The 26,766-nt window shown below is 35.9% G+C and overlaps 1 protein-coding gene across 2 annotated transcripts; it reads left to right on the top strand.

Annotated features, from left to right (window-relative positions):
- Positions 1 to 26,696, top strand: slc24a2 (solute carrier family 24 member 2). Of its 2 annotated transcripts, none has more exons than XM_051705133.1 (10): positions 1 to 130; positions 2,615 to 3,672; positions 18,663 to 18,698; positions 18,861 to 18,969; positions 19,056 to 19,130; positions 19,387 to 19,460; positions 19,603 to 19,740; positions 22,171 to 22,260; positions 25,177 to 25,343; positions 25,442 to 26,696. In XM_051705133.1, exons 2-10 carry the CDS (start codon positions 2,764 to 2,766, stop codon positions 25,689 to 25,691), a joined length of 1,848 nt encoding a protein of 615 aa, XP_051561093.1. In that variant the 5' UTR covers positions 1 to 130; positions 2,615 to 2,763; the 3' UTR covers positions 25,692 to 26,696. The 2 variants fall into 2 exon arrangements, with proteins under 2 accessions (XP_051561093.1, XP_051561091.1); XM_051705131.1 differs by having other exon boundaries at positions 19,384 to 19,460.
- Positions 26,697 to 26,766: the final 70 nt, after the last annotated feature.

The raw sequence follows: 26,766 nt of genomic DNA, 5'->3' as shown, positions 1-26,766 counted from the left end.
CCTTTGACCTGTGGCAGCAGCAGCAGCAGTATTCTTGGTCCATTACAGTGAAACAGCAAGGTTGGTGTCCATCATTCTGTGGGATTCTTATGGAAGATTCACCATACAGGGTCAACTATCAGATGCAAAGGTACATTTATTTATTAAATGATGTACTTTTGTTTTTCTTTGTTGCCGTCTTTTGTTATTTTGTCTACATGAAATGTTAATGTACAAAGTCAATAAAGCCAATTTCAGGAGAAATCTACACAAAAATAAATAAGATGATTATGTTAAATTAAAACGATGAAACGTATTTCAGATCAGAGATTTTCTGTAAATATGTCTTTAAATGAAGGTGACCAATTCAAACAGCGCTCACTGATGTGTGCATTCAGCAGGTCACTGGTTTCTTAATGCTCATCTCATCAGTCATGCAGTTGTGTTCATATACGTGCTGTATGTGTGATATATATTTAAAATACAAAATATAAGTAACTGTATTCCACTACAGTTACAATTGAAATCATTGGTAATTAGAATACAGTTACATTCAAAAAGTATTTTGATTACTGAAGAGATTACTTTGCATTTTATTGTCATTTGTTTCATTTAATATTCAGTCCTTTCAGATAAAAAACATTTATACATATAAATGATGCGATCCAAAGTGCATTTGAACAGCGGTGAAACACTTTCTTATGAAGTGTTACATTCATACGAGCAGACAGAGAAGTACGTTTGAAGAAAGTTTGGAGCAGAAGAAATAGAAATAATCCTTGTGTAAATTGTCAACTTTACGCTAAGCTAAAATGCTATTTCTAGCCATTTTACATGCACGTTACCAGGCACGGTCATAATCTTTATCAAGAAAATTCACATTAGATCATAATTTCTTTTTTTCTAGTAAGATCTTTGATATTAGGGCAAAAATCATATGCTTGATAATAATTTTTGTATTGTTTTCCTGTAAAAAAATATCTAAAAATCCTTAAAACAAGATCAATTTGATTTATCTTGTTTTAGAAACAACACTGCATAAGATATTTAGGTTTTTCAGAGAATGTATTTTTAACGTGTATTTTGTCTTACAGTACTGGCAGAGTTTTTATAGTCAAAACAAGTTAAAAAATCTACCAGTGCTGAAGAAGTAATCCAAAGTATTTAGAATACATTACTGACCTTGAGTAATCTAACGGAATACGTTACAAATGACATTTTACAGCATGTATTCTGTAACCTGTAGTGGAATACATTTAAAAAAGTAACCCTCCCAACACTGTATATATATATATATATATATATATATATATATATATATATATATATATATATATATATATATATATATATATATATATATATATATATATTAATAAATTAGGAGTTTGCAGTGGATAAGGAAATGCAGTGAGAATGTTGCTTTGTTAAAATTGTCAGGTTCAAGTGTCCCAGATTAGAACTACAGTTCAATGGCATTATTATGTTGCAAAAGAGATCTAGTTATGTGTGCCAAACCTAAATTAAAACTAAAATGAATCTGCCGTCTGAAATAGACTAATAAACCTTAACTAATAAGACTGAGAATGTTTGTTCAAATGAAATAAGTGTTCAAATTCTGCTGTTTATGTCATCTCATCAATATACTGAAATATGATTTGTGGTTTGCTCTAATCATAGACATACAGTGATACATGTAATTCTTATTATAGACATTATTAAATACATAGATGTAATTCTTATCATAGACAAAGTGATACTTTTGGCAATAATATTTTTGAATAGACTCTCAGTAATGTATTATTTAACAGCTTTAAATCAATAGCCATATGGAACAGGTGTGGGATGAATCTTAGAAACAGCCCTGTCCTCCTATGCCACTGCTAACAGACACACACTGGAAGTTAATAGGTTACAGTAAGTTGACTGACAGCCAGCTTCCTGATTGGCTGAGGAAGCATCTATTATGTTAATCCTTTGGCATGAGAACTAAAAATGTTGTTAGGAGTATTTTATTACAGGAATTTTCTAACCATGCAATATAATTACTAAACTGACTTTTTGGTATCACCGAACTGATATTTTGGTATCACAGATAGATAGGCTAATGATGGTATTTGTGATTTATTTTATTTATTTATTTTCAAAATTATGAAGTAAATCAAATCAACGGTGGTCCCTAAATAATATTTGGACACTTAGGCCACACTTTAAAATGTATGAATGTCATTGCATTACAAAAATATCAAACCAACTGTCATTTATTTTAAAGACATGAAAATATTTGGACACTTTCGACTTGTCAAATGTCAATCTGTGTGAACTTGAAGATAACTAAAATACCCATGGGAACAGTTGGGAAAAATATATTTTAAAAAATTGCTAAGAAGCGTTTACTTAGTTTTGAAAAAGGTCTAGCATCATTTGTTTGCAGATGTCCCCTGGTTTGATATTTTGTTAATAATGCAATACAGTTCATACATTTTTAAGGCCAAAGGTTCCAAGTGTACTTTTTGGGGTCCCCTTTATCTTTTTAAAGGAAATTTACAGGGAAAAACATAGGCTGATTCTTTATTATAGTCCAAGACTAATCTAAACTTGTTCTCTGTCTCTTGTTCACACGCTCACGTTTCAGAGATTATTATGAGGAAACCATTAGAGACTGTGGACCCTGTGAGGAATCTGGAGTGTGTTGTTCCTGTCAGGTTTAAGTTGAGTGGGCTTGTAACCATGCCCAGTGCTCCATAGACTAAAGACCTTTGGACCCTGACCTGCCCATCAACCATGGTTCCCATGCTCCCCAGCCCCAAACTGGGATCAGATTCCACCCCTCTGGAGCGGAACTGCAAACGCCACAGAGTGCAGCATGTCAGGAGGAAACTGCGTCCTTCGCGGATATTTGGTTTTATTGTTAGCATCTCTGCCCTCTCACTGTTCCTGTCTTGGAGTGCCTTCACTTTTACATTGGGCCCATTCTCAAGATGGATGCCACTCACCTCACTCACCAACCATGAGGGACTAGCAGAGCCAGTGCCACCTAGAACTGTCCTTTCTTTTGAGGAAGAGCACAATGTTTTGGCGGATGTGCCCGTTGCCATGGCGTCATCTGACGAGCAACATCAAGGGGATTACCCTGAGGATCTTTTCACACTGGAGGAGAGAAGACAAGGGGCTGTGGTGCTGCATATGTTCGGCATGATCTACATGTTCATCGCCCTCGCCATCGTATGTGACGAGTTCTTCGTCCCTGCGCTCACCGTTATCACAGAAAGACTTGAGATCTCGGATGACGTGGCTGGTGCCACCTTCATGGCCGCTGGAGGTTCAGCTCCTGAGCTCTTCACTTCTGTGATCGGTGTGTTCATCTCGCACAGTAACGTGGGCATTGGAACCATCGTGGGTTCTGCTGTCTTCAATATCTTGTTTGTGATCGGGATGTGCGCACTGTTTTCACGTGAGGTTCTAAACCTCACCTGGTGGCCTCTATTTAGAGATGTCACCTTTTATATTATTGGACTAATTATGCTAATCGTCTTCTTCCTGGATAACTACATTACCTATGTTGAGAGCATTGGACTGCTGCTCTGCTACGCTACCTATGTCACGTTCATGAAGTACAATGTGACTGTAGAGACTTTTATCAAAAGCAGACTAAACATGAACCAAGTGGACGACACTGAAACTCCACCTAAGGTGAGTTGTTATTCCAGGTGTGCTGTCTGCTTGCCAGGTGAGTGAGAACCAGGGTTGGGCAAAATTCAGAATTTGAAATTCAGTGGAATTTACTGAATTGCAATTAAAAGAAATTCAACACACAACAGAGAAATGTTATTAGTTCAACTTTTGTGATAAAGCATAAATAATTACATAATTTTAAAACTATGTATGCCTATTTATTCCCTGATTTGTATAATACACTTTTCTCAACTGATTAGTTATATTTCCCTAAAATAAGTTCAATACTATCTAAACTATTTTGATTATATATTAATGTTTGGCTCTCTTTAGAAGACTTTGATGTAAATTAAGGTTAGGGAAATTAAGTGTTCTTCCACCATGGTCCATAAAAAAATATCGAAAACACACATACATTAACCAACATGATCACACAGGAAGGCATGGCGTTCCAGTATCCTAGCATCGAACACATTATGCCGACTCACTGACAAGCACCATCTCCAATCAGACATTTTGTACATTGGCTCAAACTTGTTTACCTTCTCTTGTGGTGCATCCAGAAGCATGTTGCATCAGTAGTGTGGGAGACCTGGGTTCGGATCCCATGTTGAAACCAGGAAATAATCGTGTTCATATAATTAGTGACGAGCATGGTTCGGAGGTTGCATTTGTCTCTATAACAGAACATTTTTACTCCACTGTTGGTTAGGTTTAGTTTTGGGGTTTAGGTTGGGGAGTAGGGTTTATAAAAAATGCATTCCTCTTCACTGTATTACGTCCTGTACAGTACAGCTGAAATCAACTCGCCTTTGGTACCCCTCTGTGGACATTTCACCCAGAAAATGGAGCTCACACTGCTTTTGCTAGGGAACAGCTTGTCACTTAATGAATTGACTGCCTGTCTGCTAATCTTCAACATGCTTTACACTAAACAGTCCCTTTGGAATGAACTATGTGTAAAGTTTACTATGAAAAAATTGCTTTTTTATTTAGAAGACACGGACAGTTTGTGACAGGTTGGTGTCAGTTTACGGCTCTCCCCATTGATTTAAATGGTATCTGCAAATGGTTACTTACTGTCGTAACATGCTAGTTTAGCGTTACGCTCTCTCCTATGATAGAGCTGAGGAGGTTGTTATCTCAATAAATAAAAGAATCTCTACATATGCTCAACAACACTTACCGGTTTGGCCACTGGGGGCAGTGTTTCAAATTTTGGTAAGCAGAGACCTACTTTTTGTAGCTCCAAAAATCACAGTCAGCATAAACATCATCCATACGACTACAGCTGTTAAATTAATGTCTTCTAAAGCGACACGATCATTTGTACTTTTTTTTTATGTTATTCGCGAGAACTGAGACACATGAGTCACACCTGGAAGAGCAGCGCCGTTTACAAGTGAGAAGGAGGAATGCTGTACAGTAGCTTGTTTGGTTTTGGTTTAGATCTGTATTTATCTGTTTCTTTACTCACAGTGGTGCTTTTGTGTGCTTATCCTGGATTTCTCAACCAAGTGGAGAACATGAGATTACCTCTGTATCATGGCAATGCGAATACGACCACTTAAACTCCACCCTCTCGTAAAGCTTACTAGAAGCGATGATTTAGAGTTAAAAAGTATTTAAATATTTATCTTTTCACACCAAAAGTGATCGTATCGCTTTAGAAGACATTATTTTAACCGCTTGAGTTGTATCGATGACGTTTATGCTGACCGTCTGTGATTTTTGGAGCTTCAAAAGAAAAATCTCTATTCAATTGAATTTCAAGGACCTACTGAGCTAAGATATTTTTCTAATATTCTTCAAATGTGTTCTAGTGAAGAAAGAAAGTTATACACACCTGGGATATCATGAGGGTGAGTTAATAATGGATCTATCCCTTTAAGTCCAAATTTCTATATGTGCCATTTCAAACATTGATTATTAATATAATCTATAATACCCCGTATGTAAGATAACATGTTAATGGGTACATGTACATTGTTCTGCAATTACTGCCACAAATTCAATTCAAATGAAAGTGTTGAATTGGAATTTAAAAGGTATTCTCAATACAGTTCTGAATTGCGTCCAACACTGGTGAGAATGTTCATTGTGTGTGTGTGTGTGTGTGTGTGTGTGGGCAGGTTTAAGTGGTTTACAAGGACTTTTTTTAGGTTACAAACTGGTAATTACAAGGGTATTATGCTATAAATGTGGCTTATGAGGACATTTCTAGTGTCCCCATAATTCAAACGATGTTTTACTGAAAATGTAAAAATGCAGAATGTTTTTTGTGAGGGTTAGGTTTAGGGGTAGGGACACCCGCGCACGCACGCGCGTGTGTGTGTGTGTGTGTGTGTGTGTGTGTGTGTGTGTGTAAATAATGCTGTTTTTGGGATGCCCAATGGGAGCAAAATCCCATGGTTGGGTCATAGAGTCAGTGTTCCCAAGGAAAAGAACACAGGCAACAGTTTTATCACCTCTCTGAGTGGGATTAGGCATTATATCAGGTGTCACCTGGACAGAGCATACCACACATTCAGCTGAGTAAGACCAGAACCTCTGCTGTACAAAACAAGATAGAGACAGCAAAATAAGACAGAGAAGAGACAGAGAAAGCAAGAGGGCAAGAATGAGTGTTGTACACTGTAAAAAGTAGTAACCTGCGATTGTTATGTTAAGGAGCAATTTCTACCTGTTTATGGGTGTTTTACCTATGTTCAGGAATCAGTAGCATTGAATCAGCAGGTCATATGGGTGTTCTTACAAAGGAGTAATAGACCAAAGGCAACATCTGGTTGGACTTATTTAAAAAGCTACTTATTTCAAACTGAATTTTCATAGAAGAATGTATTTTCAAACGTGTTAAGGCTTAATTGTTTTAATAAGCATGAACAGGGACAATAAGCATAAATGTACAGTAAATGCAGCCCAGTTTTATATTTCCAATAGATCCTGATTCCATTTTCTGGAATGTTGTTTGCAGATGCAGTTTGTCTCATATGGAACACATGTGAATTATTAGACACCGCTCTTCTGAGTTTGGCTTCTTAGCGATGCACCATGGAGACATGTAAATGCATTTGGGGCTGACACCTCAATATATTGGGTACATATTCTGGCTAGCAGTATGTTGAAAATTCTCCTGAAATCGGTGCATTAGCAAAGAAAATATTTTTAAAACGTACCACTTTTAACTTGTGCATTAGTAATACATTTAGCACAATTTAAATAAATGTTAGTCCCATTAGGCAAGTACACTAAAAAAAAGTGATACCTGCAATTGTTACCTTACTGGTCTATTTTTTCTTTATCTAACCCATAAAAATTACTTTCTTTGGTGTAACCTATGTAATTTGTCAGGTTGATTTGGTCATTTGATTTAGCCAAACGTGCTTCATGTGTGGAAACTTTTACATTTACAGGATTTATCTATTTAAATTTACTTACTTTATAAGTCATAATTATTATTTAACATCACTGAATCAACCTAAATACATTAGGTAACACCAACAAAATGTATTTTAAGGGTTAGATAAGGTAGAAATAGCTCCTTAAGGTAACAGTTGAAGGCTACTACTTTTCACAGTGTAGATAATTTAAAAGAAAATAAAGGGTATCTAATAAATACAGTAAGAAGAAGAAAGCACTTCAGAGGATTTGGTACATAGGTGTCTTTTGCCAATATATACTGTACTTACATTAAAAAAATAAGCATTTGATACATGTACTTGTTGTGTACACGTTGTTCTGTGAAAATGATTGTTGCATTTGGTGCTACCGAAAGTGGGGTACAGGGGTTAGGATTAGGTTTTATCAGGTAACCTGAAAAATGTGCTTCATGTGAAAAACATCTAAATTAACTGGTTTTATTCCATTTAATGTTATTTCATCTTGACAATTATATGGCAAATGTGGTTACACCAACAAATGTAATTTTTATGGGTTAAATGAAATAGAAATAAAACTTTGAGGTAACAGTTGCAGGTGACCACTTTATTTCAGTGTAACAACATATGTACAAAATAAATGCATTGTATCAAATGCTTATTTTTAATGTAAGTACATATCATGGAACCAACTTAGGGTTGAACTTATGTTTTAGAAAGAATTCAAATTAAGTTATACTGGGAGAGATGGAACAAGGTTGGGATAGAGGTGTAGAGAGAATGGCAGAAGCAGTTTGGCTAAGAGATGAAGAGATAGAGGGGGTGGATGGAGAAGATGTACATGTGCTCTTTGCTGTTCCTTTAGCTGAAGCTCGGGATAATCCAATAAGATTGTGATCCTTTTAGTACTTCTAAGTATAGACAGGTGTCCTGTTCTTTTTTAAACTGCAATCAAATATGGAGCATTGTGGGGGAAACCTGCAGTTTTTTTATATCATGTTTTAAGAATTCCTTTTGCTGTCAGGACTTTGTGTTAATCATCGGTTAATGAAGATGTTCTGAAAGACTGCTGATATCTTAATTTCTGCTCATGGTTTATGACTCCCAGCCTGAAATCCTTTGTAATCCCAAATCAACTGCTTACAAGGGGTGACGACAACCAAAGTAAAAAGACTCTTAGTGCTTACAGGAATGACCAGCCTGCTGAAAAATACTTTTGAAGGAGTGGTGAATATTATTAACAACAACCCCTTTCAAAGTCTATCCCACAATAGATAATTTCTTGAAAAAGGGGGATATTTTGAAATTATGAAAAATATAAAAATAAATAAAAATAAATGTCATAATTAGTGAAAACATCTTTGCTTAGTAGTACAGATTAGTTGTTTTGTTATTTCCCAGCTATTTTAAGGGAATTAATATAAGCATTATAGCATTATAGCATACCTTCTGCTTTGTAAAAATAAGACTATATATATATATATATATATATATATATATGATTATATATATCAGAATGCTCAGAATCTTCACAGGTGTTCATTTAAATTGGTATTTAATTCCAAATAAGAAAAGTAGAGGAGAGTGGGAGAACCTGGTGTCATGTGTTATTTGACTTAACTTGTGAATCCTTAAATGCCTTTGTCTCTAAAATTGGTTACCTGTAACGTTAAGCTTCTTTAGCATACTTGCCTACCTTCTCTGTTTAACTGCATGCCCCCTGCAAAAAGACTTGATGCAATGACTTGACACGAGAGTTCCCAAGTGACCTATATCAAGTCTGATCAACAAAATTAGCAACACACAACCCTTGAAAAGCAAATGTATTAAAAGGTTTTAACTAAAAAGTTTATCAAACTGAAATATAATCAAATCAATATTCAGTGCTATCTATAAGTCTGAGACCACTAGTGAAAATGTTTATATTCTATTAAATTTGTTCCTACAATTTTGTATGTATTTAAGAATTTGTCCCACCTGTACTGTAGAAATTCAATAGCAACTTAGTCCCCACATTGTAGGTCAAGAACACTTTTCTATTGCACTTCTTAACAGGGTTCAACTCAGAAGTACTAAAGTACTAAAGAAGTACTTTAGTACTTAATATCCCCTTTTCTCCCCAATTTTGGAATGGCCAATTCCCACTACTTACTAGGTCCTCATGGTGGCGCAGTTACTCGCCTCAATCTGGGTGGCAGAGGACAAGTCTCAGTTACCTCCGCTTCTGAGACCGTCAATCCGTGCATTTGCTTGCTAATTACCACGCGACCCATTGAGAGCGAGAACCACTTAATCATGACCACGAGGAGGTTAACCCATGTGACTCTACCCTCTGTAGCAACTGGGCCAATTTGGTTGCTTAGGAGACCTGGCTGGAGTCACTCAGCACACCCTGGATTCAAACTCGTGACTCCAGGGGTGGTAGTCAGCGTCAATACTCACTGAGCTACCCAGGCCCCTAAAGATAGTTCTTTAATGGTGGCATTGCAATCTGGATTTAGAATTCTAATTGGTCCAACTAATTGTTAAACTGCTACAAAGATAATTAGCTGCTAGCTGGTAAGACTGGCCTTGATCCCAATGAATTTCTTTTTTGCAGCTGTGACTTGTGTAAGGGTATGTGTCAAATGAAACCAAATGAGATTACAAAGTTATGTAATTTGTTAAATATGCTTCGGCTTTGCAAAAAGGCTGGAAACGTTTCTGTTGTTTTTTCACCTGCAGTCAATTTAGTCATGCATAAAGTTGCACTCATTATATGGGAGCAGATTTTATGGTTTCACAAGGTTAGTTGTTGATTTTCTAACATTTTCACATGATCTTGACAAACGGTCCTGTTGGAAGTTAAGGTACTGAATAGTGGGTACATGGCCTGCTTGTAAGAAATCATTGTACAGTTGAAGTCAGAAGTTCACATTTTTTTAACCACTCCACAGATTTAATGTTAGCAAACTATAGTTTTGGCAAGTCATCTAGGACATCTACTTTGTGCGTGACATAAGTAATTTTTATAACAAATGTTTACAGACAGATTGTTTCACTTTTAATTGACTACATCACAATTCCAGTGGGTCAGAAGTTTACATACACTAAGTTAACTGTGCCTTTAAGCAGCTTGGAAAATTCCAGAAAATAATGTCAAGCCTTTAGGCAATTAGCCAATTAGCTTCTGATAGGCTAATTGGAGTCAGTTGGAGGTGTACCTGTGGATGTATTTTAAGGCCTACCTTCAAACTCAGTGCCTCATCATGGGATTGACATCATGGGAAAATCAAAAGAAACCAGCCAAGACCTCAGAAAAAAAATTGTGGACCTCCACAAGGTTCTTCCTTCGGAGCAATTTCCAAATTCCTGAAGGTACCATGTTCATCTGTACAAACAATAGTATGCAAGTATAAACACCATGGGACCACGCAGCCATTATACCACTCAGGAAGGAGATGCATTCTGTCTCCTAGAGATGAACGTATTTTGGTGCGAAAAGTGCAAATCAATCCCAGAACAACAGCTAAGGACTTTGTGAAGATGCTGGAGGAAAAAGATAGACAAGTATCTATATCCACAGTAAAACGAGTCCTATATTGAAATAACCTGAAAGGCTGCTCAGCAAGGAAGAAGCTACTGCTCCAAAACCACCATAAAAAGCCAGACTACAGTTTGCAAGTGCACATGGGGACAAATATCGTACTTTTTGGAGAAATGTCCTCTGGTCTGATGAAACAAAAATTGAACTGTTTGGCCATAATAACCATCATTATGTTTGGAGGAAAAAGGGTGAGGCTTGCAAGCCGAAAAACACATCCCAACCATGAAGCATGGGGGTGGCAGCATCATGTTGTGAGGGTGCTTTGCTGCAGGAGGGACTGGTGCACTTCACAAAATAGATGGCATCTTGAGGAAGGGAAATTATGTGGATACATTGAAGCAACATCTCAAGACATCAGCCAGGAAGTTAAAGCTCGGTCACAAATGGGTCTTCCAAATGGACAATGACCCCAAGCATACCTCCAAAATTGTGGCAAAATGGCTTAAGGACAACAAAGTCAAGGTATTGGAGTGGCCATCACAAAGCCCTGACCTCAATCCGATAGAAAATTTGTGGGCAGAACTGAAAAAGCATGTGCGAGCAAGGAGGCCTACAAACCTGACTCAGTTACATCAGTTCTTTCTGGAGGAATGGGCCAAAATTCCAGCAACTTATTGTGAGAAGCTTGTGGAAGGCTACCCAAAAAGTCTGACCCAAGTTAAACAATTTAAAGGTAATGCTTCCAAATACTAACAAAGTGTATGTAAACTTCTGACCCAATGGGAATGTGATGAAAGAAATAAAAGCTAAAATAAATCATTCTCTCTACTATTATTCTGACATTTCACATTCTTAAAATAGTGATTCTAACTGACCTAAGACAGGGAATCTTTTTTACGATTAAATGTCAGGAATTGTGAAAAATTTAGTTTAAATGTATTTGGCTAAAATTTGTATGTAAACTTCTGACTTCAACTGTATGTTAACTTTCATATAGTCGCACACACTGCATGAATGACCAGCATCGGTATGTGTTATAGTTTGTGTTTGAGTGTACAAGGTCTTGATCTTCAGACTACTGGTCCAAATCTTTGTGTCTTTGTACTTCCAGTTTGAATGTTTGATTTGATACACAATATATTAATACTTAAGAGTATGCTATGATAAGGATTTCTATTTATCTAATTTTAACTATTATTAAGCACTGTGTAATGTAATGAAATATAATCTTTTGATCATACAGTAAATGCTTGAGGACTCTGTATAAAGATCGGTTGATGACTGACAGGGTATTGGGCTGGCCTAAAGATGTTAATGCTGCAGTCTTGTTATTATTACAGCATAAGGATAAATTACACTTACATTATTTCCCAATGTTTAGGAAATGATAATTATTGTACTAACTCAAATAGGTATAGAAGTAGAGGGAATTTAAGCAGATGTTACAAAATGTGTAGGGTCTGGGAGTCAATGATTATATTAAAGATTTTCATATGATTATACTGTGTAACATTTTTTTTTTCTTCACATTTAAAGAGTGTGGTTATTGCACAAAATAAATAAATCAATCAATCAATCAATCAAATTTTTGGTGTTCTGGGTGGTTGCCATGATGTTGTTAGGTAGTTTCTAAGGTGTTCTGAGAAGGTTTTAGCCTGTTAACCAGTGTATTCTGTGTGATTGCTAGGGTGTTTTCTATGTGGTTGCGTAGTGCTGGCTTACTGATTAAGTCAAAAGTGCTCCTGGATTGCTCCCTAGATATGGCATGGGTCCCTCCTTCAGTGTTAATCAATTAGATTTATTTTCAGATCACTTAGAAAAGTAATAGCACATCTCAGTTAATAAGCTGCATGATTTGTAGCATTATTCATGTCTGCAGCACGAACGTATGACTTTATTTATTCCGTGGAACAGAAATGGTGTTATCTAGAAGAAAGTTTATAGGGATAGTTCACCCAAAAATGAAAATTCTCTCATCATTTATTCATTCCTAGTGCCATCCCATGTGTATGACTTTCTTCTGCAAAACACAAACAAAGATTTTTAGAGGAGTATCTTAGCTCTGTAGGTCAGTTCAATGCAAGTGAATGGTGGCCAGAACTTTGAAGCTCTAGTAGTTTAATCCATGTTTTCCGAAGCAATACAATAGGTGTGGATGAGAAAAATCAGTATTTAAGTTCTTTTTACTATAAATTCTTCTCCCTACACATTAGGTGGCGATATGAACGAATAATGCGAATCGGCAAAAATAAAGGTAGAAGAATGTGAAAGTAGAAATTTATAGTAAAAAAAGGACTTAAATATTGATCTGTTTCTCACCCACACCTTTTATATCGCTTCAAAAGACATGGATTTAACCACTAGAGTCATGTGGATTACTTTTATGTGGCCTTTATATGCTTTTTTGACCATCAAAATTCTGGCCACCATTGACTTGCATTGTATGGACCTAGAGAGCTGAAATATTCTTCTAAAAACTTTGTTAATTGTGGCAGAGTGTGCAAGAGACAGACACAGTGGGTGTGGCGTCAAGCCTCGGAGAGGCATTTATTGGAAACAATAATAAAGGTAAAAATGTCCAAAAGGGGTAAGAAAGTGTCCAAGGGGGAACAGTGTTCATAATAAAGGGGGAATCTGGCATCCTCGCGGTGAACGGGGCTCCGTGAAAGGGGCGGGTAGGGTCCATAGGATAGCCCAGGCACGGGCTGGGTCAGTCGGCCGCTCACGCTCCCCTCCAAAGTCCACGGCGCATGGGGCGGTGGCGTCACTGCTGGCCTGTCTTCCCAGGCCCGCGGCAAGCAAGAGGGGAAGGCGGCCCGGCATCTAGCCCGTCGGCGGCAATGTGAGCAGTTCACCCCCGACGACTCATTACGGCGTCCGGGGGTCCAAAGAACGCATCAAACACATCTGGGATGGCATGAGGGTGAGTAAATGATAAAATAATTTAAATTTTTGGGTGACTATCCCTTTAAGCTGTTTAATTCCATACAATGGGTGCTTTCCATTCAAAAGTGTTCATCCATAACCCCTACTCCCTTTGAAGACTTTACCATCCACTGTGAGAGTGCTAAATAAAAATAAATGTTAAAAAAAACAGCCTGGACATTCTGCTAGATATCTCCTTTTGTGTTCCATGGAAGAAAGAATGACAGGTTTGGAATGACATGAGGGTGTGAAAATGATGACAGAACTTTCATTTTTGGGTGAACTGTCCCTTAAAAATCAGACTATAAAGCGGGTTGGCCTAGCAGCAGGAGGTCCGTTAGTGTCAGACAGCAACAAAATGCCGGTCTCCTGACAGCTAACCTCTGCTTTAAAACTTACTGAGCACGCAGAGCTCAGCTTGGTTTCCACAGGTAACGCTGGCCATAGGCCAGAGCTTATCTTCCACCCGCAAAAGAACCAAAGCTGGGGAGGGAAGAACGTGAACAGAGAGCCAATGGCAGAGCTAACTAATCACTAACAAAACTTTCTTAAGCTCTCTACTGGGCTGATTAGGCTTAATTAAGGCTGTTTGTGTGTCACTACTGAGCCAACCAGTATTCTCATGACGTCATTGCTGGTGCTGCCACCTCACTGGGCAATTTATGAACTGCTGATATGAACCATTTAGGAGCATTTAAAAGAATAACCTGAAACCAACCAGAAAATTCTTTAATTATTTTCACAAACTCTTGTTTTTCCAAAACTGCATGACTTTCTTTCTTCTGCGGAACACAAAAGGAGATGTTAGGTAGAATGTTAAGCACTGACTGCTTTAGTTGCCATTCAGTTTCACTGTATGGAAAACTAGAGTAGCATCAACATTCTTCAAAATTTCTCCATGTGTTCCTCGAAAGAGAGAAATAAGTTCATATATAGTCATGCGTGTTTGGAACGACATGAGGAAATTATGTCAGAATTTTCAGTTTTGGCTATACTAACCCTATAAGCTCAGTTCTCAAATCCTTTGAGCCTCAAGACTCTGATATACAGTAGTTCAACAAAATATTTTATTACTCAAATATAATTGACAGTTTGGGGCTCCAAAAAAGGTCTGAAATGTAATAGTTCTTATTCAGAATCATTGCTGTGTCTGGAACACAGCATTGTAAATTTGTGTACATCAGTGTATTCAGATCATACATTTTTCACATTAGCTCAATAATTTTAGATTAGAATGTGGTTGTTTTACTGGTTTATTATAATGACATAAAACAACAATTTTATTTCTATCTGTTTTTAATAAGTAATGTAATGAAACTCTTAAAAACCAGAAAGTGCTTTTTAAAAGTAGTTAATAGAGTGTCATGCTTTATGTTTATCTGTGATTATAGCAGCATACAGTGATCAGCCAAGGAATATGATGCATTGCTTGTGGCTGGAGCCACTTTTAATCAGATTTGGATCAGATTCTGCCCGGCTCTGTTGTAAGGGCTGATTTAAATCTTTGAGTTTTGGTTTCAATGTCTTCTTAGAAACCTTGAGATCGGCTGTTTAGATGCAGACTGAGGACCAGATTTACAATAGCTCCTAGTTGTCCTTAGTTTTTCATATATAATTTTGTTTTTAGCTGTGCTGTATAACAGCTTAACCTTCTTGGGACTTGGGAACAGATTGATCTTGAGCTTTTCTAAAGAGAGGCCCTGAACATCGCTTCATTGTCTAACTCCATTTCTGTCAGTTCTTTCACTAAGAATTTCCTATAGGCAATCAATAAAAGATTTTATAAAGCAGCCCCAATTATACTTACATAATTTGTTTGCTTTACAATTTAAGGAAATATTGATTGATTTAACAGCTGATTCTTTCAGTTTGTTTGCTGCTTGTATGTACTGTTCAATAATTATGACACTATAGCAATTAAGATGAGTCATATCTACAGTTGCAATCAAAATTATTCAACCGCCCTGACCAGCGATACATTCTTGTGATGTGAATTAAAACACATCAACTAAAACCTCAAAGTAAACAGTCAAAGTAAGTTTTTAATACACATTTGAGTGATTTTGAGAACAAAGAGTTCATTTTACCCAAATTTTAAAACAAAAAATAACTAATTCTCTCCACAAATGTCATGTCAAAAATATTCAACCCCCAAAGTCAATCATTTGTGGAGCATCCTTTATCCTTAATAACAGCAAATAAATGTTTCAGGTAAGTGTTCTCAGGCTTCGGACACCTCTCTATTAGAATTTTTATACATTTCTCATGAGCAAAGGCTTCCAGCTCATTGACATTCTTTGGTTTCTGTGCTGCCACTGCTTCCTTGAAATCCTAACAAAGGTTTGCAATGGGATTTTAATGATGGACTGAAAGGGCCATTTAAGGACATTCCACGACCTATCCCTGAACCAGATTTTGGACAACTTGGATGTATCCTTGGTGTTATTGTCTTGCTGGAAAGTCCAGTGATCACCGAGCTTCAATTTACACACTGAAGGCATCACATTTTTCATGACAAAATGGCCTGATACCTGAAAGAATCCATGGTGTCAGTCACATAGTCAGGATAACCGTTTCCTGCAGCCTCAAAACACCCCCATAACAGGACTGACCCACCTCCATGCTTGACTGTGGGGATGGTGTTGTTCTTGTCATCACCTTGTCATCTTACTCCAGATGTACTGCTAAAACTCATGGGTCTAAAACTCATTTTCAGTTTAGCGTCATACGTCTATAAAACCTTCTTCCAGGACTCCACAGGTCTTTCCTAATTACTTCTTGAATATTCAAGTCAACATTTCCCTTGGTGAAGTTTTGCTTTCTTCCACACCCCAAGAAGGTTGCTGTTGTACCATATTTAAAAAAATGTATGAATGGTGCTGCTAACTTTGTCTATTGGAAACTGAAGTGCCTTGGAAATGTACTTTTAGCCATGACCTTTCTTGTGTAATGAAATAACACTAATAAGAAATATTAGGTTATATATTCACACTATGACTTTGAATGTGTCACTCAACCGATATAGATGTAATGTTTAAAAATTCTGGGTCATCAGAAAAGCTTACCTTACCGTATTGGGGGGGGTTGAATAATTTCGATTGCAACTGTATTTTATAGGCGAGTGAAATAGTATAAATTTGTTAAAATATTTATAGGGTGAATATACCATATTTTAAAATCTAACATTATTGTTTTTTTAATTAGTGTAATCTAATTTAGTAAAATACATATTTACCACAAGTAAATGTAGTATACATACAGACATAGTATTTCCATTATAAAACAAAATTAAAATGCTACTTGCCAATGTATCATACTTTACTGTACAATAGATAGTTTTAATGTACTACACCTTTATATAATGGGTAACACCAATATAATAAATGCATTAAATTAACATTAGTAAATGCATTAGATATCATGAACTAACAATGAACAATGACTTTTTTCAGCATTTATTCATCTTGGTTTATGTTAATTTATAGTTTGTGTTCATTCATATAGCATAAACTAATGTTAACATATACAACTTTTGTGTATTATGTATTTATTTTCTTTATTTTTGGATATGTAAAAATTAACATTGATCAAGATTAATAAATGTTTTAAAGTATTGTTCATTATTATTACATGTTACCTAATGTAGGTAACTAATGTTAACGAATACAACCTTATTGTAAAGTGTTCCCATGTTATGTTTGAGGGAGATAACTTTATCAGGCATTAAAAACTAAACATTTTCTGTTTCGGTTCGTTCTGAGCAGAAACAATATTTTTTCATCCTGGTTCGAATGTTCCACAGCCTCCTTTCCGATCGGTAACCAGTTAGAGTGAAAGAAAAGAAAGATTAATAATGTACTCTGAAAGTACTCTGTGCTAAGGGTGGTTGATATACCAGTTGCAGTTTTGCCAGATCTGGCAAAAGAAACAAGGACAAAATAAGGAACTTGCCTTACCCAAAATAAGCAAAAATAAGCATTTTTCTTATTCCCCATGAGGGGGAATTCTCAGCATAGAAATCATTACAAGCACAGTATATAGTAGTGTATATAAAATAACGTCTTTTCAATAAATGTATTTGTACTATTAAATATATCCCCAAAATGATTACAAATATTTCAAATATACATCAGGCCATCTAAAATCAATTAATAGCCTAAATCTCTCTCTCCTGCATACACGCACACACTGCATGGGCACGTTTGGACTAAACGGCATATTATGCAGGACAAATTATTTTAATTATTTATTTAATTGGGCTATAGGAAGTGGTGTAGTTTCCAAAAATGTACTGTGATAAACCATTTAGTCTTTGGTTTCTTTAAATAATTATCGTAACGAAATTAACCAGTTATTAACCTGTTACCCGCATTTTAAATAACTTTTTCACTCCGGAACAATTAAAAGGGATCTTGTTCCCATTTTTGGTTACAGTCTGCAAAAAATATTTTTGTCTTTTTTGATTTTCATTTTTGTTCCTTGAAACGTTTTAGTCCCTGATCTTGATAAACTGTCCCAACAATTTTGGAACCCTCTATACCATAATGGACAATATATAACCACTGGTGGTTCTGCTCTTGCTAATTGAAGGACACAATGATACCATAATATAATAGAGGGAATCAAGTATATACTTGCTTATGTACATGTCATTCAGCAGACACTTTATCAAAAAAGCACTGTTCCCACAAAATACATAGATTAGTGACCAAACAGGAGTGATGCCACCTATTAATACAACTGTGCAATCTCAGTTAATGTTTAATTCAAGAGTTTTTCCTCGTTTGTTTTAATTTCTGAGCAAGGTGTGGGGATGCTACACATTCAACAGTTTTAAAAGAATAACCGAAACGGAACTGGCCAATTAAATGTATATTTCTCTCTCTTTGTTAGATATACTAATCTCACAATTATAAATAAATATACACAAACACACAAAAGAACCTAAAAATTATTTCACAATAAATATGTTAGAAATTCCCTTCTGTTAGGGAATAAAAATCATACCACACATGAATATCAGATTGAGGCAGTTCAAATGAGAAACATGGAGCAGACAGTCAAACACTGTGCCATCACGTAACTGCTTTCTGACTACTGACTTGTTTTGGGAATTAATGGTTTTGGTTTTGCTTTTCAATTGTGAATCACTAAATTCTGTCTCTCTCTTTTACCTCAAGGTTAACAGTACAGGAGATGATGAGAATAAACTTTCAGTAAGTAATGTCCTCAACATTTGACTTCTTTATCTACACTTTCACTTTTCACAAATCAACACAAAATACAAAATAACAGACAACACAATATGGCAGAGTGGCCATGTTAAGATGCAATATAATTTCTCAAGGCCTCTGATTTCTTATTTTTTCCCCCTGCAGGCTAAACACCGCCTCCAGAGAGGAGGAAGCTCCGCATCTCTACACAACACTCTAATGAGAAACAGCATCTTCCAGCTAATGATCCACACACTTGACCCTCTCAGTGAAGGTAATGTGCCAATTCAAATTGTATTAACACACACAAACACACACACACAAAACACATGACAGACTCACTTTGTATGTATGCTCCAGGGAAGTTTAAGGAGAAGGCGTCTATTCTACACAAGATTGCAAGAAAGAAGGGGGAAGATGATACAAATGGTGTTGGTAAGTTTAAACTCTTGCTTTTATTTTAAACATGAAAACCCATTGTACTTCCATAATATTATTCGTGGAACAGGATATTTAACAAGGACTTTGACTTAATTTAATTGACTGAATAGTAAAAAGTGGAAAATTTGGAAAAGAATACATTTTGATGAAAGATTATAAAGACAAATATATACTTAATATTTACACCTTGCATTACATTCACTGCTCCCTTACTCATCCTTGCATTTTCTGTCACGTTACTTTCCAGTAGATAAGAACCTTGCCAACAGCACTAATGTGGAGGTGGAGGTCACTCCGCCCATGAATGGCAGAGCTGGACCTGAGGTGATGTCATTATACTCACTCACCTCTTAGAGTACTGTAAAACCAAATCACATTGCATACATTCAACATATTACCTCATAGTGTTCATTTAAATCCTTAAATTCAAGGAAAACTGACATTTGTTTGGTTCTTATCTCAAAAGGCAGAGGAGGAGGAGGATGATGAAGACCAGCCTCTGAGCTTGGCATGGCCAGAGACGGCAAGGAAGCAAGCAACATACCTCTTAATATTCCCCATCGTCTTTCCATTGTGGCTGACACTGCCAGATGTCCGCAGAAATGTACGATTAAAATTTTTTTTTTACATTTGATGTCATATGATGTCATCATATATCACACAGACTTCTGTATGGAGCAGCCATATTTAAAGGAACAGTTCCCCCAACAATGAAAATTATGTCATTATTTACAGCCTCTAATGTCGCTTCAAACCCAAATGACTTTATCTTATTTGGAACACCAACATTTTTTTTAAATCTTCAAACAACTTTTTGCCTTACAAAAGCCGTCACTGGGGTGGTACCCTTGTTTTAGGTACATAAAGGTACCCTTAAAGGAATAGTTCACCCAAAAATGAAAATGATCTTATCATTTACTCACCCTCAGGCCATCCCAGATGTGTATGACTTTCTTTCTTCTGTAGAAAACACTTTTTTTATTTTATTTTTTTTAAGAATATCTCAGCTCTGTAGGTCCATATGATGCAAGTAAAAGCATATAAAGGCAGCATAAAAGTAATCCATAAGACTCCAGTGGTCAAATCTATATCTGCAGAAGTGATATAAAAGGTGTGGGTTAGACACAGATCAATATTTAAGTTCTTTTTTTAATATAAATTTCCACTTTCACTTCCACATTGTTCATTATTTATTTTTTGGCATTTTCGCATTCTTCATGAATTTCGCCACCTTGTGGTCAGGGCTGGTCAAAGGTGGAGATTTATAGTAAGAAAGGACTTAAATAATGATCTGTTTCACACCCACACCCATCATATTGTTTCTGAAGACATGGATATAATGACTGGAGTTTTTGGATTAATTTTAAGCTGCTGTTATGTGCTTTTTAGAGCTTCAAAATTCTGACCACCATTTACTTGCATTGTATGGACCTATACAGCCAAGATATTAGTCTAAAAATCTTCATTTGTGTTCTGCAGATGAAAGAATGTTATTCACATATGGGATACCCACATATGGGTGAGTAAATGATTAGATAATTTTCATTATTGCTTGAACAGTTTCTTTAAGGAAACATTAAGATACATTTTATTAGTTCCCAGATGGAAAAATATTTACCTTTAAAGGTGTTCTTCTAAATAATTTAGAATTTAGAATGTTAACTAGAGGTATGGTACAAAAAAGGTCCACTTGGGGGTACCACCAGTGGTGTAGTAGTGTCTGAAGAGGTGGGTATACTGTGAATATATGAAATGAATAGGTGTCATTAATGTTCCTTTCATTAGGCTACTATGAAGATTGTTAATACTTTATAATTGCTCTAATTAATAAACTAATACATACATAGTATGCAAAAAATTGTTAAGCATTGTATAGCTAATATGAGTGTAGTAATGTGCACATTAACACATTATCTTGTATTACCATATATTGCCTACATAAGAATAGATGGTTATTTATTTATTTATTTATTTGTGTACTATAATGTGCTTTTCTGTGTATAGTTAAATTGATTTCCTACTTAGAAATATAAATTAAAATTATTTGATATCACGAGAAAAAGGCACCACCGACAGCAGTAAAAGGCAAAAAAGAAAAAAAAAGACAATTGATGTAAAAAATTACGGGACACAGTTGTCCAGCATCTGTGAAGAGAATCAAAAACTAGCATGGGTGCTATAACATGCAGTATTTTCACAAAGTTTAATTGCATAAGTTAAATTATATGTACTCATATATATATATATATATCTATATATATATATCTATCTATATATATATATATATATATATATATATATATATATATATATATATATATATATATATATATATATATACTGTATATATAAACTTTGTTTACTGGACTTTGTATGACATTAAGTGATATACGAAAACTATTTATGTCATTATTTTTGAAGACATCCTCACAATGCAATAGTACTGTGTGTATGTATATGTATATATATGTATATATATGTATATATATATATATATATATATATATATATATATATATATATATATATATATATATATATATATATATATATATATATACACACACACACACACACACAATTCACTCAACGGTGCTGTGGCATCGCGTTAGATGGAAAGTTCTGGATCAAAAGACTAGTCATTGTTCTGGTGGCCATACGTATCATCACTTATTTCAGGTGGGCATATGCAAAATCCTAATAAAGATAGGTGGGTATACATACATGCATGCCTGCATATACCCTAGACTACACTACTGGGTACCACCCCAGTGATGACTGTTGTACCTTAAACAGTACCTTTCTTTTTCTGAGAATATATAATGAAATTGAAAAGTGAATCATTTTTGGGTGAACTATTCCTTTAATACAATATTTGATTAACAACAGAAAGCACACTTATTGTGTCATTATAGTTATGCTACATTTCAGTAGCACTAGTGACATTATTGTAATATTTTAATAACATGAGTGAATGTTCCATCCTCACTCTTCCCTCTTCTCTTCCTTCCATCTTTCCCATGGCTTTCCTAAGACTTCAAAGAAGTTCTTTGCCATTACATTTTTGGGATCTATTAGTTGGATTGCTGTTTTCTCCTACCTGATGGTGTGGTGGGCTCATCAGGTAAACAGGCACACACACCTAAAACTCGCAAATTCATCCCTCAGTTACACATTACCAGCATCAATTTATCAAAAGTTGAGGTCATTTATTTTTTGTGGCTGTGTGAAGACAGTTACTCATAATTCAAAAATTTTGAGCAGTATTGTTTTTATCATTTAAATCCTAAGAAAACTTACAAGGTTTGCTTGTAAATTGCACTTGTGCTTATTTTCCATAAAAATAAATAACACTTGGTTTAATATTTTATTGTTTCATGTTATGTCGAGTGTAGCTTACTGTATGTGTCAAAATACTGAAGTGTCCAATACTGGATTCAGCATTTTCAGTGCCTGCAGGAAAAATTTCACAAGTGTCTACATAATATTTTTCCGTTTAACTCTAGCACATAAACTCTATGTTGATACTTCAAATGTCACGAAAAACTGGTTTGGAAACATTTTTATTCGAGAAAATAGGCATTAACGCAAAAATGTTGTCTGAGAATTTACCCCAATTGTTAGCCTTTGTTAATCATGACAACAAGATACATCCTTGAAAGCCAATTTATTGTACGTGAAGCATTACTCGCACTGTTATGGATTGGTCTTAAAGGCATACCTGCACAGATCCGATGCTGCAAACACATCTGCGTCATGACACTTCCAGAAGTGCCAACACAAATATCTCGTATCATGCTCCTGTCATCGACAGGTGCATGGAGAACAAATGAATGGCCGCTCTTTGCGAATAATTTAATCGTGGTTGTCATCCGTTTATTTATTAAAGTTGCTTTTCCACACCATTCAAAATAATAAAGGGCAGTCACGGAATTAGCCCACAATACAAAAACATAATTTCTATGCACAATAAATTAAAAATAAATACACAATACTAGGAGAAAAGCATCAGTGTACTTTTTTGGAACACTAACATATAGCCCAATTCTATAAAATTATTGTTTAGCTTACTTTCGAAAAAATGGCAGCAAATTTCCCTGTATTCAATTAATTACCAAATGAATAAAGAATAAAATAATTACCAAATGAAAAAAAAAATATTTTTTAGACCTATATATGCCTTTTCTTTACACAAATTTAAATTAGCCTTACCCTGTTCTGTAGACGAAAAAAGTCAGTTGAATGACTGCACTTTTTTCAAGAGAACTATTTGTCCAATGCTAATTCGCTTTCAGAAAATTAGCTTTTGAATATTTTAAATCTAACCCTCTTTACCTCGGATCGCATTTGCTGAGCTTTTTCAGAAAATTTAAATTTCATTATGACACTATAATTAATTTTAGATGACAATTAAGTTCAGTTGGTCGTTAAAAGTTGCTGGACAAATATGCGGGAAATAATGCAGTTGTGATGACAATGCTTTAGATTAGATGATTGTTCAAAATAGCCTATTGAATATCAGGAATGTATCATATATATAAACCCTGATATTACACCGCATCAATTGTTCTTTAATAGCTGCATATACACATCGATGGATGGTCCTTATACTGAGACCGGAAGTTTCCCCACTACTTGGTGCAGGTTGCCAGATTGAAAAGGGCAATGACGATTTGCTTTCGGGTCGGAACCAGTGGCAACCTGCGATTGCCACAACATCAGGACCAATATTACAGTCATATCAGAAGGACAACTGTTCCTTTTGATTGCAATTCCTCCTCTTCTACATTTACATTTATTCATTTGACAGACTTAGAATTAGAATTAGGGACATCTGGGAGGCAAAAGGTACACAATTAGCGATATATACACACATTTCTGCATGGAAACGGCTTTAGGGCAGATTTCTTTTGCGATAAACCAAAACTTATGCGACAAAGTGTTTGTTTTTTTTAAGCTTGATGTCATCATGCACACCATTTTTATCGATAAAAGGCCATTTGAATGGAAACAGGCAGAAGACGGCAAATTTCGCAAAACATTTTCCACATTTTCACTTTGTCGATAACAAAACAGCGTGAAATGTGGATGGAAACTAGGCTTATGTCATGTTGGGTTTCTCCATTTCTTTCAACTGAGTTTTTTGTGACTACACAATTTCCTCAAGCCTCACTTTTTTAATGTTCAGACATTAGACTGCTATCCCTGTGTGGGATACTGTATTTTCAAAAAAGAATAGAAAGTGTATAGAAAGTGAATGAAGAGTTTTATCTTCCATGTGCGGTATTCACAGGTGAAGGTTGATCTCTCCTGTAACACTGCTGTAAATCTGTAACTCAGAGCAGCACAATAAAACCAGCCAAATCCTAAAGCCAATTAGCTATTCTTGTCATTTCCCTGAGAACAAACAGTTCACTAGCACTGCATCAGCTCCCTCTGTAGAAACTCCCTTTAGTGAACCCAAGTAGCTCTGCAGTCAAACAATCAAAAGTGTTCCGCAGAAAGTCTAGAATCAACCTTAATAACAGATTTTAATGGAGTACAGATTTGACTGGATCTGACATTCTGCTAGTTGTATCATAATATTCATTGTTTTTCCTCCCCTTTTTCTCCCTAATTTGGAATGCCCAATTCCCAGTGCGCTCTAAATCCTTGTGGTGGCGTAGTGACTCGCCTCGGTCACTGAAGTGCGCCAAACAAATATCACTCCTTACGCAAAGTGCAAGAGACTTGACACACTCAACTGATTCCTGCAGAGTCTAGCATTAGCACATATTGCTAAGCTAATACTACCTTTAGGAAAAGCTTTCATGTCTGGAGTGTGCCTATTATACCTTAAATTGATGATGAGCTCACTAGGTTTTGGAACTAATGTGTAGAAGGAGGTCAATGAATGAGTTTGGTTTCCATTGGATCCCATTGTGATATACTGGTGTGTGCATTTGCAGTTTAGAAGGTGATTATACAGTATGTTTGCATGTGTGTGTTAGTGGGTGTAATACCATGCTCACTGAAAATGCAATGCAAATTTCTCCTGCAGGTTGGCGAGACTATTGGAATCACGGAGGAGATCATGGGTCTGACCATTCTAGCAGCTGGTACCTCCATTCCAGATCTCATCACCAGTGTTATTGTTGCACGGAAGGGTCTGGGAGACATGGCCGTGTCCAGCTCAGTTGGCTCCAACATATTCGACATTACTGTGGGGTAAGAGATCCTCATCATCGATACAATAATATTCATCATTGACTACCTGAAGCATCATTTGAATGCCTAATCTTGTTGTGTTTGTTTACCATCCCCAGCCTGCCATTTCCATGGTTACTGTTTTCAATGATCAACAACCTGATTCCAGTGACAGTGAGCAGCAATGGTCTGTTCTGCGCCATCGTACTGCTCTTTCTTATGCTACTCTTCGTCATTATCTCCATTGCCATATGTAAGTGGAGGATGAGCAAGTTCCTGGGTTTCCTCATGTTCATCCTGTACTTTGTCTTCTTGGTGGTCAGCGTAATGCTGGAGGACAAGATCATCGTCTGCCCAGTCTCCATCTAATTCCTTTTCCTTTATGTCCTTTTCCTTATCTTGGGTCACAGTCCATTCCTTCTCACTTAAAGCTCAGGGCATTCTAACTATAACATGGAAACTTGGATGTAGCAATGTGTCCACAAATCCACTGAAGTCTGAGTAGCATTTTCTGTAGCAATATTCTACAATATTCTACATGCATTCACAAAGGCAGTACATAGAGACTTGATGTACTGTAGATTTAGCCATTTTTTAATATGCTGCATGCAGAGGCTGGACTTGAACAGAGGGACTTTAAGACCTCCATCCAAGCAGGAGGCGGACATCTATGGAGAATGTCTATAGACTAAGGAAGACCTATGGTGCAAATATGTAATAAAAGTGTGATGAGGCAGGCGAGGAATGAGGCTCTAAATGCAGCTTTAGTAACACAAAAATACTCAGAATATAAGGAAACAAAACACAGAGACCCAAGCACAGAGCATCAAACAATACATGCGAAGACTGACGAAGAAACCAGTGGAAACAAGGGCTTAAATACACAAGGGCAAACAAAGGAAGAAGGAACACCTGGGGAAAACAATCAGGGGAAAACCGATCAAGAAATAAAACTACAAAGGACTACAAAACTAACACAGGAAACAGGAATGGGGAACTAAACAAGGATTTCAAAATAAAAGTCTAAGCACAGAAACAGGGAATACGTGACAAAAAGAAATAAATACCAACCTATACAACAAAAGAACAAAATACTGGTACTATACTGGATTCTGGTACTGCACTTTAAAGCTCATGATATTAAAAGCCTTGTATTGCTCAATAACTGACAAAGAAACAAAGAAAGCAACAAAGCTCCATATTTGCTTTGTCTGAACATTGGTCCTTTCTGATTGTTACTTAAGCATTTTCTTTCTGAGTATATCATATAATTTATTAAATAGACTTGTAGACATAGTGTTCAGAAGTCTAGGCCTACAAATAATCAGTATCCAACTCACAGATTTGGAGCATTCATTGAATTATTGAATATAATCGATCACATTATATATATATATATATATATATATATATATATATATATATATATATATATATATATATA

This window comes from Myxocyprinus asiaticus, chromosome 8, assembly GCF_019703515.2.
Source record: "Myxocyprinus asiaticus isolate MX2 ecotype Aquarium Trade chromosome 8, UBuf_Myxa_2, whole genome shotgun sequence".
NCBI lineage: Eukaryota > Metazoa > Chordata > Actinopteri > Cypriniformes > Catostomidae > Myxocyprinus > Myxocyprinus asiaticus.
The sequence above is the reverse complement of the archived record's forward strand: the minus strand, read 5'-3'. Positions and strand labels throughout refer to the sequence as shown.